This window comes from Microcebus murinus, chromosome 16, assembly GCF_040939455.1.
Source record: "Microcebus murinus isolate Inina chromosome 16, M.murinus_Inina_mat1.0, whole genome shotgun sequence".
Taxonomy (NCBI): Eukaryota; Metazoa; Chordata; class Mammalia; order Primates; family Cheirogaleidae; genus Microcebus; species Microcebus murinus.
The window spans coordinates 59,134,327-59,147,465 of record NC_134119.1 but is presented as its reverse complement, the minus strand read 5'-3'; the positions used below and the strand labels follow the sequence as shown (position 1 = coordinate 59,147,465).

General features: G+C 48.1%; 2 protein-coding genes across 2 annotated transcripts; one reads left to right on the top strand and one right to left on the bottom strand.

Moving 5' to 3' along the window:
* Window positions 1-2,476: 2,476 nt before the first annotated feature.
* Window positions 2,477-3,485, bottom strand: PMIS2 (PMIS2 transmembrane protein). Its single transcript, XM_012775234.2, has 2 exons — window positions 3,118-3,485; window positions 2,477-2,950 (listed from the first exon to the last, which is right to left on the bottom strand). The coding sequence occupies exons 1-2, from the start codon at window positions 3,364-3,366 to the stop codon at window positions 2,822-2,824; spliced, it is 378 nt and encodes a 125-aa protein (XP_012630688.1). The 5' UTR covers window positions 3,367-3,485; the 3' UTR covers window positions 2,477-2,821.
* A 5,488-nt stretch (window positions 3,486-8,973) lies between these two features.
* LOC105877041 (dispanin subfamily A member 2b-like) lies at window positions 8,974-9,959 on the top strand. Its single transcript, XM_012775235.3, has 2 exons — window positions 8,974-9,169; window positions 9,639-9,959. The coding sequence occupies exons 1-2, from the start codon at window positions 9,053-9,055 to the stop codon at window positions 9,774-9,776; spliced, it is 255 nt and encodes an 84-aa protein (XP_012630689.2). The 5' UTR covers window positions 8,974-9,052; the 3' UTR covers window positions 9,777-9,959.
* The last annotated feature ends 3,180 nt before the right edge of the window (window positions 9,960-13,139 follow it).

Sequence of the window (13,139 nt, the reverse complement as noted above, 5' to 3'; positions counted from 1 at the left end):
GGCTAGGCATGGGGGAAGGGGCACGGAGGTTCCATGCCCTTCTTGGGTGGCCACCTTCCAGGAACCTCCACGTGTTCAGCTATCTGGAAGCTCCTCAAACCTTGTCCTTTTGGGTTTTTATGGGGGCTTCATTACATAAGCATAATTGATTAAACCATTGACCATTGGCCATTGGTGATCAACTTAACTTTCAGCCTTTCTCTCCTCCCTGGAGGTTGGAGATGGGACTGATTCCAACCTTCTAATCATTACTTAGTTTTTCTAGTGACCAGCCCCCATCATCTACCTCAAGATAGGGGCTACTAGCCATCAGTCAACTTATTAGCACGCAAAAAGATATCACTTTGGAGATTCCAAGGATTTTAGGAGAAGTACATCAGGAAACGGATTGAAGACCAAATATATATTTTACAGTATCACAAGTTCATCAGGCACCCTTGAGCATGGTCATTTAACAACTTGGAGTCAGGTTCTTCAGCACTAGAGGGTGAATTTGCAAGGTGCTTATTTGACATTTGTGAAGTGTCTGTTCAAGCCTTTCACCCATTTAAAAAAAATTGAGTGGTTTTTGTTATAGCTGAGTTTTGAGGGTCCTTTATATATTCTTTTTTCTTTTCTTTTCCTTTCTTTTTTCAGTTTAAAAATCAACCTTAAAGCACTTTAATCTTTATTCTATTCCTGATTATAAAAATAATACACACACTATAAAAGTTTACATTATATAAAACTGAAAAACTAAAAATTCCCCCAGAATCCCACTGTAGAAGGAATTCCCATCAATCCTACTCTGATAAGTATTCTTCCAGATTTTTAAAGCATATACTAGTAAATAAACAGGATAAAGTGGAATCCTACTGTACATGTGTGCTATTCTGCTCTTGTGCAAGTTTTCAAATAGTTCTGACAAATAACTGATCAGTTTCTCCAACAAGCTTTATGCATTTAATTTTCAGACAAGATTCAATCACACTGTGGGTAGAAAAAACTATACGATTTTCTTATCATTCATATTAAATATTGTCCCAAGTATTAAAGGTAAATTAAAGTTCTCAAAAAATAGGAAAGGAAGAATAATGAACTTGATACAGAGGAGAAAACAGTTCAGAAAATTATCCCACTTTCTTATCAAAATAAAAACTCCCAATTCCAGAAAGTACCATAAAATGGCTTTAAAATTGGAATTTGGGAAATAATCACCTCTTTACCATAAAACATAGCTGTAAAAGTAATGCTACAATTCTTCTCTTTTAACAAATAAGGGTAGAAGGGACAGGGCAGAGTGAGGGACACAGAGTAGAGTTCAGGTTTTGTAACTGTCAAAGGGCAATTGTGATTCAACCTCCGACAGCTGCGTTTGTAATGCCTCCGAGACACCTTCCATCTGCTTTAAAGAATCTTCTGTTTCAACTCTGCTTTCGAGATTAAAAAGCTCTTTATCTTCTGACACAACTTGCTTTTCAGCGGACCCTAACATATAACTCTCAACGGCTTTAGCAAGCTGAGGCAAAACACGTCCCTCTCATAATCAAGACGCTTGGGAGTGCATCTACATATGCAGCCAAGATGGAGCGAGCAGCGCCCCGTGCGGTACAAAGTCTGAAGAATGCGACGGTTTTCCTTTTCCACGTGTGGATAGCTGCTGTTCCTCGTCCACAGAAACGTTACAGGAAACGCTGCGCGGCAGGATGAAGTCGGTGTCCCTCTCGCTGGTCACCCAGCTCAACGAGTGGCCCGGCGGCCGCCGTCGCCTCCTCCAGCCGCGCCTTCTCTGCGTTGCCCACGGGCGCGTCCCCGTTTGTGGGGCTCCACACGCTCGCCCGCTTCTGCAGCAGCTGGTGGCGGTTCGAGTCTTCGGGAGAGCCGCTCGCTCGACAGCGAGGAGCCACTCCCTTCGCCCTTGTCGCCACACGTACAGCTGGGTAGAAGATCCTCCGCGACGACCCAGCGACCGAGTGCCCGCCATTACCTACAAATCTCCCCGCCCTAGAGCGCCACGGGAAAAATGCCCCTGCGCATGCGCGGGGGGCGGGGGGAGGCAGGGGGCGAGGTGGCGGAGGCCTGGAAGGAGCGAAGGCCTGAGGGGACAATCTATTCTTGAATTACAAGTCGTTTGCAAGATTAAGTGACTTGCAAATATTTTCTCGTGGTCCCTAGCTTATCTTTTTATTTCCTAACAGTGTAATTTGTAGGGCAATTTTTTTTTTCTTTTTCTTTTATGGATGTGCTTTTGGTATCGTGTCTAAGAATTCTTTGCTTAACCCGGGGTCAGGAAGATTTTCTCCTAAGCTTGCTTCTTAAAGTGTCAGAGATGGATATAAGCCCAGTCTGCCTGATCACCATGTGCTTGGGCTTCCCATTTAGAACACTGTGATTTTCACACAGTGTAGAAAACGCATAGCCCCAGTGAAACACAGATACCCAGAAAACACACACACACGTGTGAACCCACACACCACATACCAAACACACATGAGAGTCCAGAACATTCCATTCAATTTTATTCGTTTAAATAAACATTTCTCTGAAAGAGAAGCTCAGTTTCAAGGAGCTAAGGGGATCTAGGGCACGAAGTGTAGATCCCTAAGGTGGTATTGAAGATAGCTCTGGAGGCTGAGGGGGCTGGCGTAGTACAGGCAGGTGGTCTGCGTGTTCCAGGGCTAGTTGGTTGCTTGAATGTTGAGTTCCTTGGTTGGTGGGTTTCTCGGCTAGGGGATGTCTCAGCTGTGGAGTTTCTTGCATGGTGGCTGACTTGGATGGGCAGTGTTTTTCTTGGTGGGTGGCTCTGTTGGGGAGTGGCCCCCTGGGCTGCTGGGTCTGGCCTTCAGATATATAGGGCATAGATGTAAAGGAGGCCTAAACCGATGAGTATGGCAAATGTAGCCAGCCAACCAGTTTTGCCTGAGTTGATGTAAGCCTCTTCCCACTGGCTCTTCTGGTTAGCCTCTGTGGTCTACAGGGGCGGAAGCACAGATGTGGTTTTCTGAGTCCAGAAACCCTTGGGAGAAGGGTTGGAGACCCGCTGCCACTAAGGGAAAGCCCCTACCCAGGTCCCAGGACAGGAGCAGATGCAGGGGCAAGTAGAGGACAGGATGGGCTACGGCATGGGTATTGTCTTACCTGGTTGCTGTAGTAGAAAGCCGCAAGTCCCAAGGGAGGGAAACAAATTATAGCGAAGATGGCCAAACATTTGTGATTTGGGGCGTAAAATGCCAGCTCTTCCGGCGTCTGATTAGTCTCCGGCCCTTTGGGCGCTTCCCCTGGGGCGCCTGGGGCAGGTGGGGCACCCGGGGCAGGTGGGGCACCCGGGGCAGCAGGGGGAGGTGGGGCACCCGGGGCAGGTGCGGGAGCTTTCGGTTTTGGGGCCATGATCTTTCTACTCAACCAAAGACACACCCGGAGTGTAGTGCAAACCAAGAGCCAGATCCCTACACCTCCCCTTGTTCTAACCAGAACCCCAATACCCAGACCATCAAAGGCTGGTTCTTCACAATGGAGAAACCAGCACCTCGAGTCCTGATTGGCTGTCTTCATAAGGGGGCGTGGCCTCACTGCTCTCAGCCACTCCAGGACTCAGCGTGGGGCCAGGCTCCACCCACCCTGATAGGAATTGGCTGGAAGCCGCAGGTGTTGGATCTTGGCTCTGCCTCCTTTTCCATTTTTTCCATTTTTTAAAATTTCAGAATATTACAGGGACACACACGTTTTGGTTACATAATTTCCTTTTGTACAGTTTGGGTCAAAATTGTAAGTGTTCCGTAATGTGCACACAAGTTTTTTTTTTTAATTTGAGACAGAGTCTCGCTTTGTTGCCCAGGCTAGAGTGAGTGCCGTGGCGTCAGCCTTGCTCACAGCAACCTCAAACTCCTGGGCTCAAGCAATCCTCCTGCCTCAGCCTCCTGAGTAGCTGGGACTACAGGCATGCGCACCATGCCCGGCTAATTTTTTCTATATCTATCAGTTGGCCAATTAATTTCTTTCTATTTATAGTACAGACGGGTCTCGCTCTTGCTCAGGCTGGTTTTGAACTCCTGACCTTGAGCAATCCGCCCGCCCCGGCCTCCCAGAGTGCTAGGATTACAGGCGTGAGCCACCGCGACCGGACCATATGTGCACACAAGTGTTGATTGATTCGCTCCAATTTAGTATTGAGTACATGTGGCGTTTGTTTATCCATTCTGGCAATACTTCACTTGGAAGAACGGTGTCCGAAAAAAAAAAAAAAAAAAGACTCTTCTTCCTCCTTGCAGACTCCTATCCTTCTTGCAGACCCCTATCTGCAGACAGGGTGGATGGGCAGGACCAGGATGGTCTCCCAAGAGCTGTGGGACAGAGGAAGTAGACAGCCCAGTAGGAAAACTAGGAGATTTACAGAGGGAAGTAAAATGAGCAATGGATTATAAAGTATTGAATTAAAAATAGATTTTTTAGTCTATACTGGCAGAAAGAGAGAATAAAGAAGGTGAAAAGGGGAAGGTCTTTCTTAACATAGAATGTCACCTAATAAATTTAGATATCCGGTTTTCCCAGCGCAGTTTCCAAAGTTCCTCTTGTTACTGATTTCTAGTTTTATTCCATTGTATTCTAAGAAGATACCTTGATATTACTTGCATTTTAACAAATGTGTTGAGACTTGTTTTGGGTCCTAACATATAGTCTGTATCCTGGAGAATGTTCTATGGTGTTGAAGAAAAGAATGTATTTTATTAGCTGTTGGATGAAATGTTCTGTAAATATCTGTTGGTCTAAAGTGCAGTTTAAAACCAATCTTTGTTGTTTAAATCTTTGTTGATTTTCTGTCCAGATGATCTGTCCAGTACTGATAGTGGGTGTTGAAGTCCTCAGGTACTATTGTATTGGAGTCTATTTCTCCCTTTAGATCTAACAATTTTTGCTTTATAAATCTGGATGCTGCAGTGTTGGGTGCATATGTATTTTTTTTTGAGACAAGACAGAATCTTGTTTTGCCACCTGGGCTACTGTGCTGTGGCATCAGCCTAGCTAACAGCAACCTCAAACTCCTGGGCTCAAGCGATCTTCCTGCCTCAGCCTCCTGAGTAGCTGGGACTACACGTGCACACCACCATGCCTGGCTACTTTTTTCTATTTTCAGTAGAGATGGGGTCTTGCTGTTGATTGGGTTGGTCTTGAACTGACCTCAAGCGATCCTCCTGCCTCCACCTCCCAGAGTGCTAGGATTACAGGCATGAGCCACTGTGGCCTGCATATATATTTAGAATTGTTATATCCAAAGGCTTTCTTGCTTTGGAAAAATAAAGTAGAATTGTTATATGCTCTTGTGGAATTGATCCTTTTATCATTATTTAATGACCTTCTTTGTCTCTTTTTACAGTTTTTTACTTAAAGCCTGTTTTATCTGATATAACCATAGCTACTCCTGCTCATTTTTGTTTTGTTTTGTTTTGTTTTGAGACAGAGTCTCATTTTGTTCCCCAGGCTAGAAGGAGTGTCGTGGTATCAGCCTAGCTCACAGCAACCTCAAACTCCTGGGCTCAAGCAATTCTCCTGCCTCAGCCTCCCAAGTAGCTGGGACTACAGGCAGGCGCCACCATGCCCTGCTAATTTTTTCTATATATATTAGTTGGCCAATTAATTTCTTTGTATTTATAGTAGAGACGGGGTCTCGCTCTTGCTCAGGCTGGTTTTGAACTCCTGACCTCGAGCAATCCACCCGCCTCGGCCTCCCAGAGTGCTAGGATTACAGGCGTGAGCCACCACACCCGGCCCACTTTTGGGTTTTTTTGGTGGAATATCTTTTCCCATCCCTTCACTTTCAGTCTATGTGTCTTTACAGATGAGATGAGTTTTTTTCTGGACAGGATAAAATTAGGTCACTTAAAAATATACATTAAATGGAAAGTTTAATCCATTTACATTCAAGGTTATTATTGATATGTGAGCGCTTATTCTTGTTATTTTATTAATTCAATTCTCATTGCTTTGTATAATATTTGTTTCTTTCTCTCTTATGGTTTATCATTGCGGTTTCTGTAGTGTGAACATTTGATTCCTTTCTCCTCTGTATTTGTGTGTGTTTCTTCTACCAGTGGGTTTTATAATTTTTTGTTTTCATAGTGGTAGATATCGCCCTTTTGCTTCCAGATGTAGGAGTCCCTTAAGCATTTCTTATAGGGCTCATCTAGTGGTGATAAATTCAAGTTTTGCTTGTCTGAGAAAGGACTTTATTTCTCCTTCATTTATGAAGGATAACTTTGCTGGGTCTGGTATTGTTGGCTGACTGTTGTTGTTGTTTTATCTTAGCACTTTGAATATAACATCCTATTGTAGGGTGCCAGGCTGCTCCTGAGAAATCCACTATTGGTCTGATGGTTTCTTTCTTTCTTTCTTTTTTGAAGTAAATGACTAGACACTTTTCTCTAGCTGTTTTTAGAATTCTCTCTTTGCTTTTGACTTTTGACAGTTTGACTATAATTTGCTGTGCATATCTTTTGAATTGCATCTATTTCAGGATCTCGGAGCTTCCCATATCTTGCTAGACTTGGGAAGTGTCCTGCTATTATCTTGTTAAATAAGTTTTCTATCCTTTTCATTTTTTTTTTTCTCTGCCTTCTGGAGACCGAAAATTAGAAAATTTGGTTGCTTCGTGGCCCTCTATATGTCATGTAGGTTATGTTCATTCGTTTTTATTCTCTTTTCTTTTCTTTTATTGTTTGACTGGGTTATTTCTAAAGGCCTGTCCTCAAATTCAGAAATTCTTTCTTCTGCTTGATCTTTCTGTTGTTGAGATGCTCTGAGCTGAGGCTTGATGAATAGGAATTAAATGAATAGGAATTAACATTCAAGGGAAGGGCTGGGAACCAGCCAGAGGGATGAAAATCAGAGGCCAGCCAGGGATCCAGAAGAGAGGGACTTCTCTATTCCCAGGTCATGCTGCCTCAGTCCTCTCTGGGTTGACTTTCCCTGGGGACTTCTGTATGCCAGATATCCCTAGCCCATGGCTGTTCCCTATCCTTTTCCGCGTGAACCCTCAGGAAAAGTAGGAACCTACTGCCCCCACTCTATTCATCAAGCCTCAGCTCAGAGCATCTTTCAAGCCTAAATCATAGCACACCTCTTGGCTCAAACACTTCATAACGCTCCCACAATTCTTAGAATCAAACCCAAAGTCTACACCTAGGTGTGTAGACCTTGCTCTCCTCTTCTTCCTCACCTCCTTCCTCCTGCCCCTCCCTTATCACACTCCAGCCACACTGCCCTTATTTCTGTCTCTCAGCCACTGGATCCATGGCTGGGCGTGGCGGCTCACACCTGTAATCCTAGCACTCTGGGAGGCCGAGGCAGGTGGGTTGCTCGAGGTCAGGAGTTCGAAACCAGCCTGAGCAAGAGCGAGACCCCGTCTCTACTATAAATAGAAAGAAATTAATTGGCCAACTAATATATAGAGGAAAAAATTAGCCAGGCATGGTGGCGCCTGCCTGTAGTCCCAGCTACTCGGGAGGCTGAGGCAGGAGGATTGCTTGAGCCCAGGAGTCTGAGGTTGCTGTTAGCTAGGCTGACGCCACGGCACTCACTCTAGCCTGGGCAACAAAGCGAGACTCTGTCTCAAAAATAAAAAGAAAAGAAAAGAAAAAAATCTGTCCGCAGCTGGATCCTTCATAGGCTTCAGGTCTCATCTTAGATGTCCCCTCCTCCCCCTCCACTCATGTCAACTGGCCTTCCTAGAGCCCACTCTGCCACATCCTTTTATTTCTTTCCTTCCAGAGCACTCACTACCGTCTGAAAATGATGTTTATCGTCTGTTTTCCCCACGGACTGTGAACTCCCCGAGAGCCATGGCTTTGGCTGTTCTTGGGCGCCTCTTGGTTCCCAGAGCCCAGCGCAAGGCCAGGCACAAAGCAGGTGCCAAATAAATCTACATGGAATGAATTAGTAAATCCCACCATTAGCACTGATGGAACTCTTCTGTCGGCCAGATTGGAAAATACCAGTTTCACGGGACTGCGCACTTTATACCTACGGGAATAGGGAGCTCACTTAGAGGAAAAGCAAGGATCTGAATTCCTGCCTCCTGTGTTCATCAAGCCAATCAAGAAGAAGTTAGGAATGGCCAGGAAACACGCCCCCTTTTCATTGAACCAATCAGAAGCCCAGACGACAAGAAAACCTTTGGAACTCCGCCCCCCCATAAAAGGAGCCAATCACAATACCGAAGGAAAAGCAGAGTCAAAGGCAGAGTGGACGATTAGAGAGGCCGTGCCTCGGTGACGTCACTCCGGTGACGTCACTCCCTGGCAACGTAGAGATGGTTCGGGACTACAAATGAGTTGGTTGGCTAACTGGAGTCTGGGGGGCGTGTTACAGGGGGGAGGCTGAGAAGAGGATTCCAGCAGGATAGGATGAAGCTTACGGGGGCACGAATAGGGGGCTCACAGGCGACAGGGAGAGAGCGTGGCAGACTGGAAGGGGACATGGGGGAAGGGGTTTGGGGCACAGGGAGGATACTACCGGGATGGGGAGTGGGCTGTGGGGGGAGGGAGGGAGGTGACCGGACAAGGAGTGCGTTGTGGGAGCCTGGGGAGCCTGGGGAGCGTTGTGGGGGTCGAGAAGACAATTATGGGGGGACTGCAAGGGGCTTGTGGGGAGACTGGGAGGGTTGAGCGGGCAATCTGGATGGGGTCGGGACAGGGATGAGGTTGCCAGGAAAGGAAGGGGTTATGGGGACAGGGAGTTAAGGGACACGGCACAGGTGGAGGGTATTGGCGGCAGCAAGGGGCCGTGGCAAGGCAGTGGGCGTTAAGGGCATTAGGGAGAGAGTTAAACGGTGCAGGAAGGAGGAGATGGGGCAGCGAGGGGGTTGCGGGTTCTGGGGAGCGTCATCCCTGGAGTCGGCGTGACCCCTGCTGGTGGGCCAGGCTCTGCTTCCTTCTTGGGGTCACTTCAGCCCATGGCATTCCTCCTCAGCTGTCCCTCTCCCCCGTGCTGTCTGCAGGCCGGTCTCTGCTGGTGGCGGTGCTGCCTGCCCGAAGCGTATAGCCGCAGCCCCCTGGGCCCTGCAGGCCTTGTGAGGCCACCGATGGTGTCCCTGCCGCTGCCCGTGGACCCTCCAGTGGAGGACTTCCTGCCGCTGTCCATCGTGTCCCTGCTCTGCTGTTTCCCCTTTGGGATTCTGGCCCTCATTTTCTCCATCAGGGTGAGGCGTGGCCACCCCTGGCTGTAAGGACGGGTGCCTCTGTCCTGTCCTGCAGCCCAGGGGTGTCCCTCCCGCCCCTAACCCCTTTCTTTTCCCTTCTTCTCCCTTTTCCCAGACGTCTCTCCAGGGGCCACTTTGCTCCTTCCTTTTGTCACACTCAGACCCTGCTCCCCTTCTCCCCGGACACCTACCCTGCCCCCCACATTCCGCCACCCCGCTTCTCCCCCAGTCCCCCCTTTGTATTTCACTCTGCCCTTTGTCCCCTCCTCCCCCAAGGCACTTCCCCGACTCTGTGGGTCCTGTCCCGACCCTCACCTCTCCCCTGGTCCTAGGTTTCTTCTCCCTAAGGAGACGCCCTCTGGCTTCCCTTCAGCTGACCCCAACCAAGGGCCCCTCTCTGCCCTGGCTCCGTCCATCTGCACCCCGTCTTGGGGACACTCCCGCCGACCTGCCTCCCCCGCCCTCACAGACCCAGGACGGCAACACCTGTGGAGACAGAACCAGGGCAGAGAGGAATTCCAGCATGGCCTTGGCCATGGGCGTGGCGAGTGTCGTCCTGGGGCTGCTGTTTATCTTCTTCACGTCCTCCATCCAGTTGGCCTGGTGACGGATGCCCCCACGGTCCAGGAGACCCCCCAGGGTGACCTGGCCCCTCCCCGCTCAGAGTGCCAGGGATGGTGGTGGGGTTGCCTCTCTCCCCACAGCCTCTTTGGACTCAGATGTTCACGGTGACTCTGTCCCTGGAACAGAATCTCCCCTCCCCTGGTATTTTGGAGAACAATAAATTATAGAGGACATTTCTGCTTTCTGGGTGACCCTTCTTTTTCTGTGCATGTGAGTTCCCCCAGGATTCACTTATTCATGCAACTAACATCTATTGAGCACCTACTGTGCGCCAGGTTCATTGAAGAAGACAGAACAGACTCCTGCCTCGCAGAACTCATGTTAGCACGCAGAAGAGAGGTAAAAAAGCAGCACATCAGTAAACAAGATAATTTCAGGTAGGGGGACGGACTACAAAGGCAGGGAGGGATGTGACAGAAATTGGTTGGCGGGTGCTACTCAAGGTGGGGGGAAGCTGAGATTTGTAGAATGGAAAGGAGCCCCCACATTGCCAATCTAGAGAAGGGAGTTCCAGCGGATGGAGCCGAGCATGAGTTGGAGTCAGGAGAAGGTTCTGGAAAGAGGGCTACAGGTTGCAACGTCTTGTCCGTCATTCATAAGAAGGAGCCTGAATTTTAAGTGTTGAGGAAAAGCAGTGAAAGATTTAAACAAGAGAGTGACACCATGTGGTCGCTATTTTGGAAAAATCCACTCTACCGTGTTTCCCCCCAAATAAGACAGGATCTTATATTTATTTTTCCTCAAGAAGACACCCTAGGGCTTATTTTCAGGGGATGTGTTATTTTCCCCTCAAAGCCTCAGCTTGCAGCACACACAGGGGGAGCTGACCTTGTTGGTGGGGCTGCCCGCACCTTTCCAGTCACCTCTGGGACAGCAGCTGTCACGATGGGGCAGATGAGAAGGGCTGCTCGTCTTCTTTCCCGCTCCGTGCGACATGCACGGGTTGTGCAGCCACACCGCGCAGCCACGCCTGTCACTAGGGCTTATTTTTGGGGTGGGGCTTCTATGGCACAAATCCTTAGAAATTCTGCCAGGGCTTATTTTCTGGGGAGGTCTTATTTTCTGGGAAACACGGTAGATGCTGAGGGGAGGGTGGGATTGGGGGGCTGAAGCGTGGAGCGAGTTGGGCAGCTTTGCTGTCGTGCAGGGCTGGCGCTAGCCTGGGGCGGCTGTTAGCAGCAGGGAAAGTTGGGAGTGAGTCTTGAGTTTGGAATTTCAGTAACAATGTCTAGTTCCACATTGCAGAGTAAAAACTTGCAACCTCTTCCCTTCCTCACTAAATACCCTGGAATGGATGCGAATTTAGGTGGACTCTTCTACATCCGCCTTCCATATCACTTGGTGGGTGGGGTTTTCTACTGCCTTTTAATCTTTCCCTTGTCTCTTTTAACAATCTGCTGGGGAGTTCCTGAGTCTGGCTTTAGCAATTTATTTTATTCTTTATTCCAATTCATTTTTCAGTGGGGGCCGCTTGGCTGAGTATGTGTAGAATTGTGAGTACTTTCTTCATCACCTTTTGGCTTTTCCTGATGGCCTGGGAAAGCCAAGCGAAACATTCAGCCAAGGAAGCTCCAAGGCAGGGAACCACCAGCACATGCATCCTTTAGTTATTCAACCTAATTCTTCAAGGGGCTGAGCACAGTCACTTTGCTTCCTTGCTCTGGGTCACCTCCAGCACCATATGTGGGTGGGGCTGTTCATATAAAGAGAATGTTGAAAACGTTCAAAATGAAAAAATTCTAAGTGGGAGATTTGTTGGCTTGCAGGTTGTATGTGTATTTGAATATATGCAGTGGGATGTGCTGTTCATGCATCTAGAACCATCACCGAGTCCAGCTACGCTGCCCTTGTTTCTGTTCCCGGTCTCACCAACCTCCTTCCTACCTCAGGACCTTTGCACTTGCTGTTGGCCCTACCTGGAAGTCTTTCCTCAGTATCTCCTGGTGGCTCCTCTTGTACTTCAAGTCTCAGCTCAGATGTTCCCTTCTCAGAGAGGCCTTTCCTGCCAACCCCACTCCCACCCCTAGCCCCTTGTGGCCTTCCAGAGTCCTGCCTGCTTGTTTCAGTTATTTCCCTCTTAGCTCTTGGTTCTCAGTGAATTAATTTTCTTTCTTTCTTTCTTTCTTTCTTTCTTTCTTTCTTTCTTTCTTTCTTTCTTTCTTTCTTTCTTTCTTTCTTTCTTTCTTTCTTTCTTTCTCTCTTTCTCTCTCTCTCTCTCTCTCTCTCTCTTTCTCCCTTTCTCCCTTTCTTCCTTCCTTCCTTTCTTTCTTGACAAAGTCTCACTCTGTTGCCCAGGCTAGAGTGCCATGGTGTCAGCCTAGCTCACAGCAACCTCAAACTCCTGGGCTCAAGCGATCCTCCTGCCTCAGCCTCCCTAGTAGCTGGGACTAGAGGCATGCGCCACCATGCCTGGCTAATTTTTTCTCCATATATTTTTAGTTAGCCAATTAATTTCTTTCTATTTATAGTAGAGATGGGGTCTTGCTCTTGCTCAGGTTGGTTTCCAATTCCTGACCTTGACTCAGCCTCCCACCCGCCTCAGCCTCCCAGAGTGCTAGGATTACAGGCGTGGGCCACCGTGCCGAGCCAGTTTTCTTTCTTTATTTGCGTGTTTTCCCTCTTTTTCATGGCCTGTGAATTCCTGGAGAGCCATGGGCTTGTCCAGCCCTCAGGGTCCAGCCCAGCCCAGGCCTCAGGTGCACTAAGCTCCTAATAGGAATATCAATAAATCTGCCCCTTACACTCACATTCCATCTGGAAGTGAGGCCTCACACTATATAGCGAAGCAATCAGGAGTTCAAACTGTGAACAACAGGCTGTCGCGGTGGCTCATGCCTGTAATCCTAGCACTCTGGGAGGCCAAGGTGGGTGGATTGCTCGAGGTCAGGAGTTCAAAACCAGCCTGAGCAAGACCCCGTCTCTACTAAAAATAGAAAGAAATTAACTGGACAACTAAAAATATATATATGAAAAATTAGCGGGGCATGGTGGCGCATGCCTGTAATCCCAGCTACTTGGGAGGCTGAGACAGGAGGATTGCTTGAGCCCAGGAGTTTGAGGTTGCTGTGAGCTGGGCTGACGCCACGGCACTCACTCTAGCCTGGGCAACAAAGTGAGACTCTGTCTCAAAAAAACCCAAAAAAACAAAAAAACGAAAAAAACAACCAAACAAACTGTGAACAACAACAAAAAGGGCAAGTAACTGTAACCCGGGCCTCTTACTCACTGAATCGATCAGAAAGGCAGGAGGAAAGGGGAGTGTCTGGGTAACGCCCCTTGTGTACAATGAACCAATCAGAAACCAGATTTAAGCACTGGAGACCCACCCACAAAGGCGTAGCCAATC

Bases quoted from the DNA above. Each gene is read 5' to 3' on its own strand.
- PMIS2 (XM_012775234.2), bottom strand. From the start codon at position 3,366: ATGGCCCCAAAACCGAAAGCTCCCGCACCTGCCCCGGGTGCCCCACCT. The intron at 2,951-3,117 runs GTAAGACAATAC...CCGCCCCTGTAG, and splicing joins CTTTCTACTACAGCAACCAG to ACCACAGAGGCTAACCAGAA.
- LOC105877041 (XM_012775235.3), top strand. From the start codon at position 9,053: ATGGTGTCCCTGCCGCTGCCCGTGGACCCTCCAGTGGAGGACTTCCTG. The intron at 9,170-9,638 runs GTGAGGCGTGGC...CCGCCCTCACAG, and splicing joins CCCTCATTTTCTCCATCAGG to ACCCAGGACGGCAACACCTG.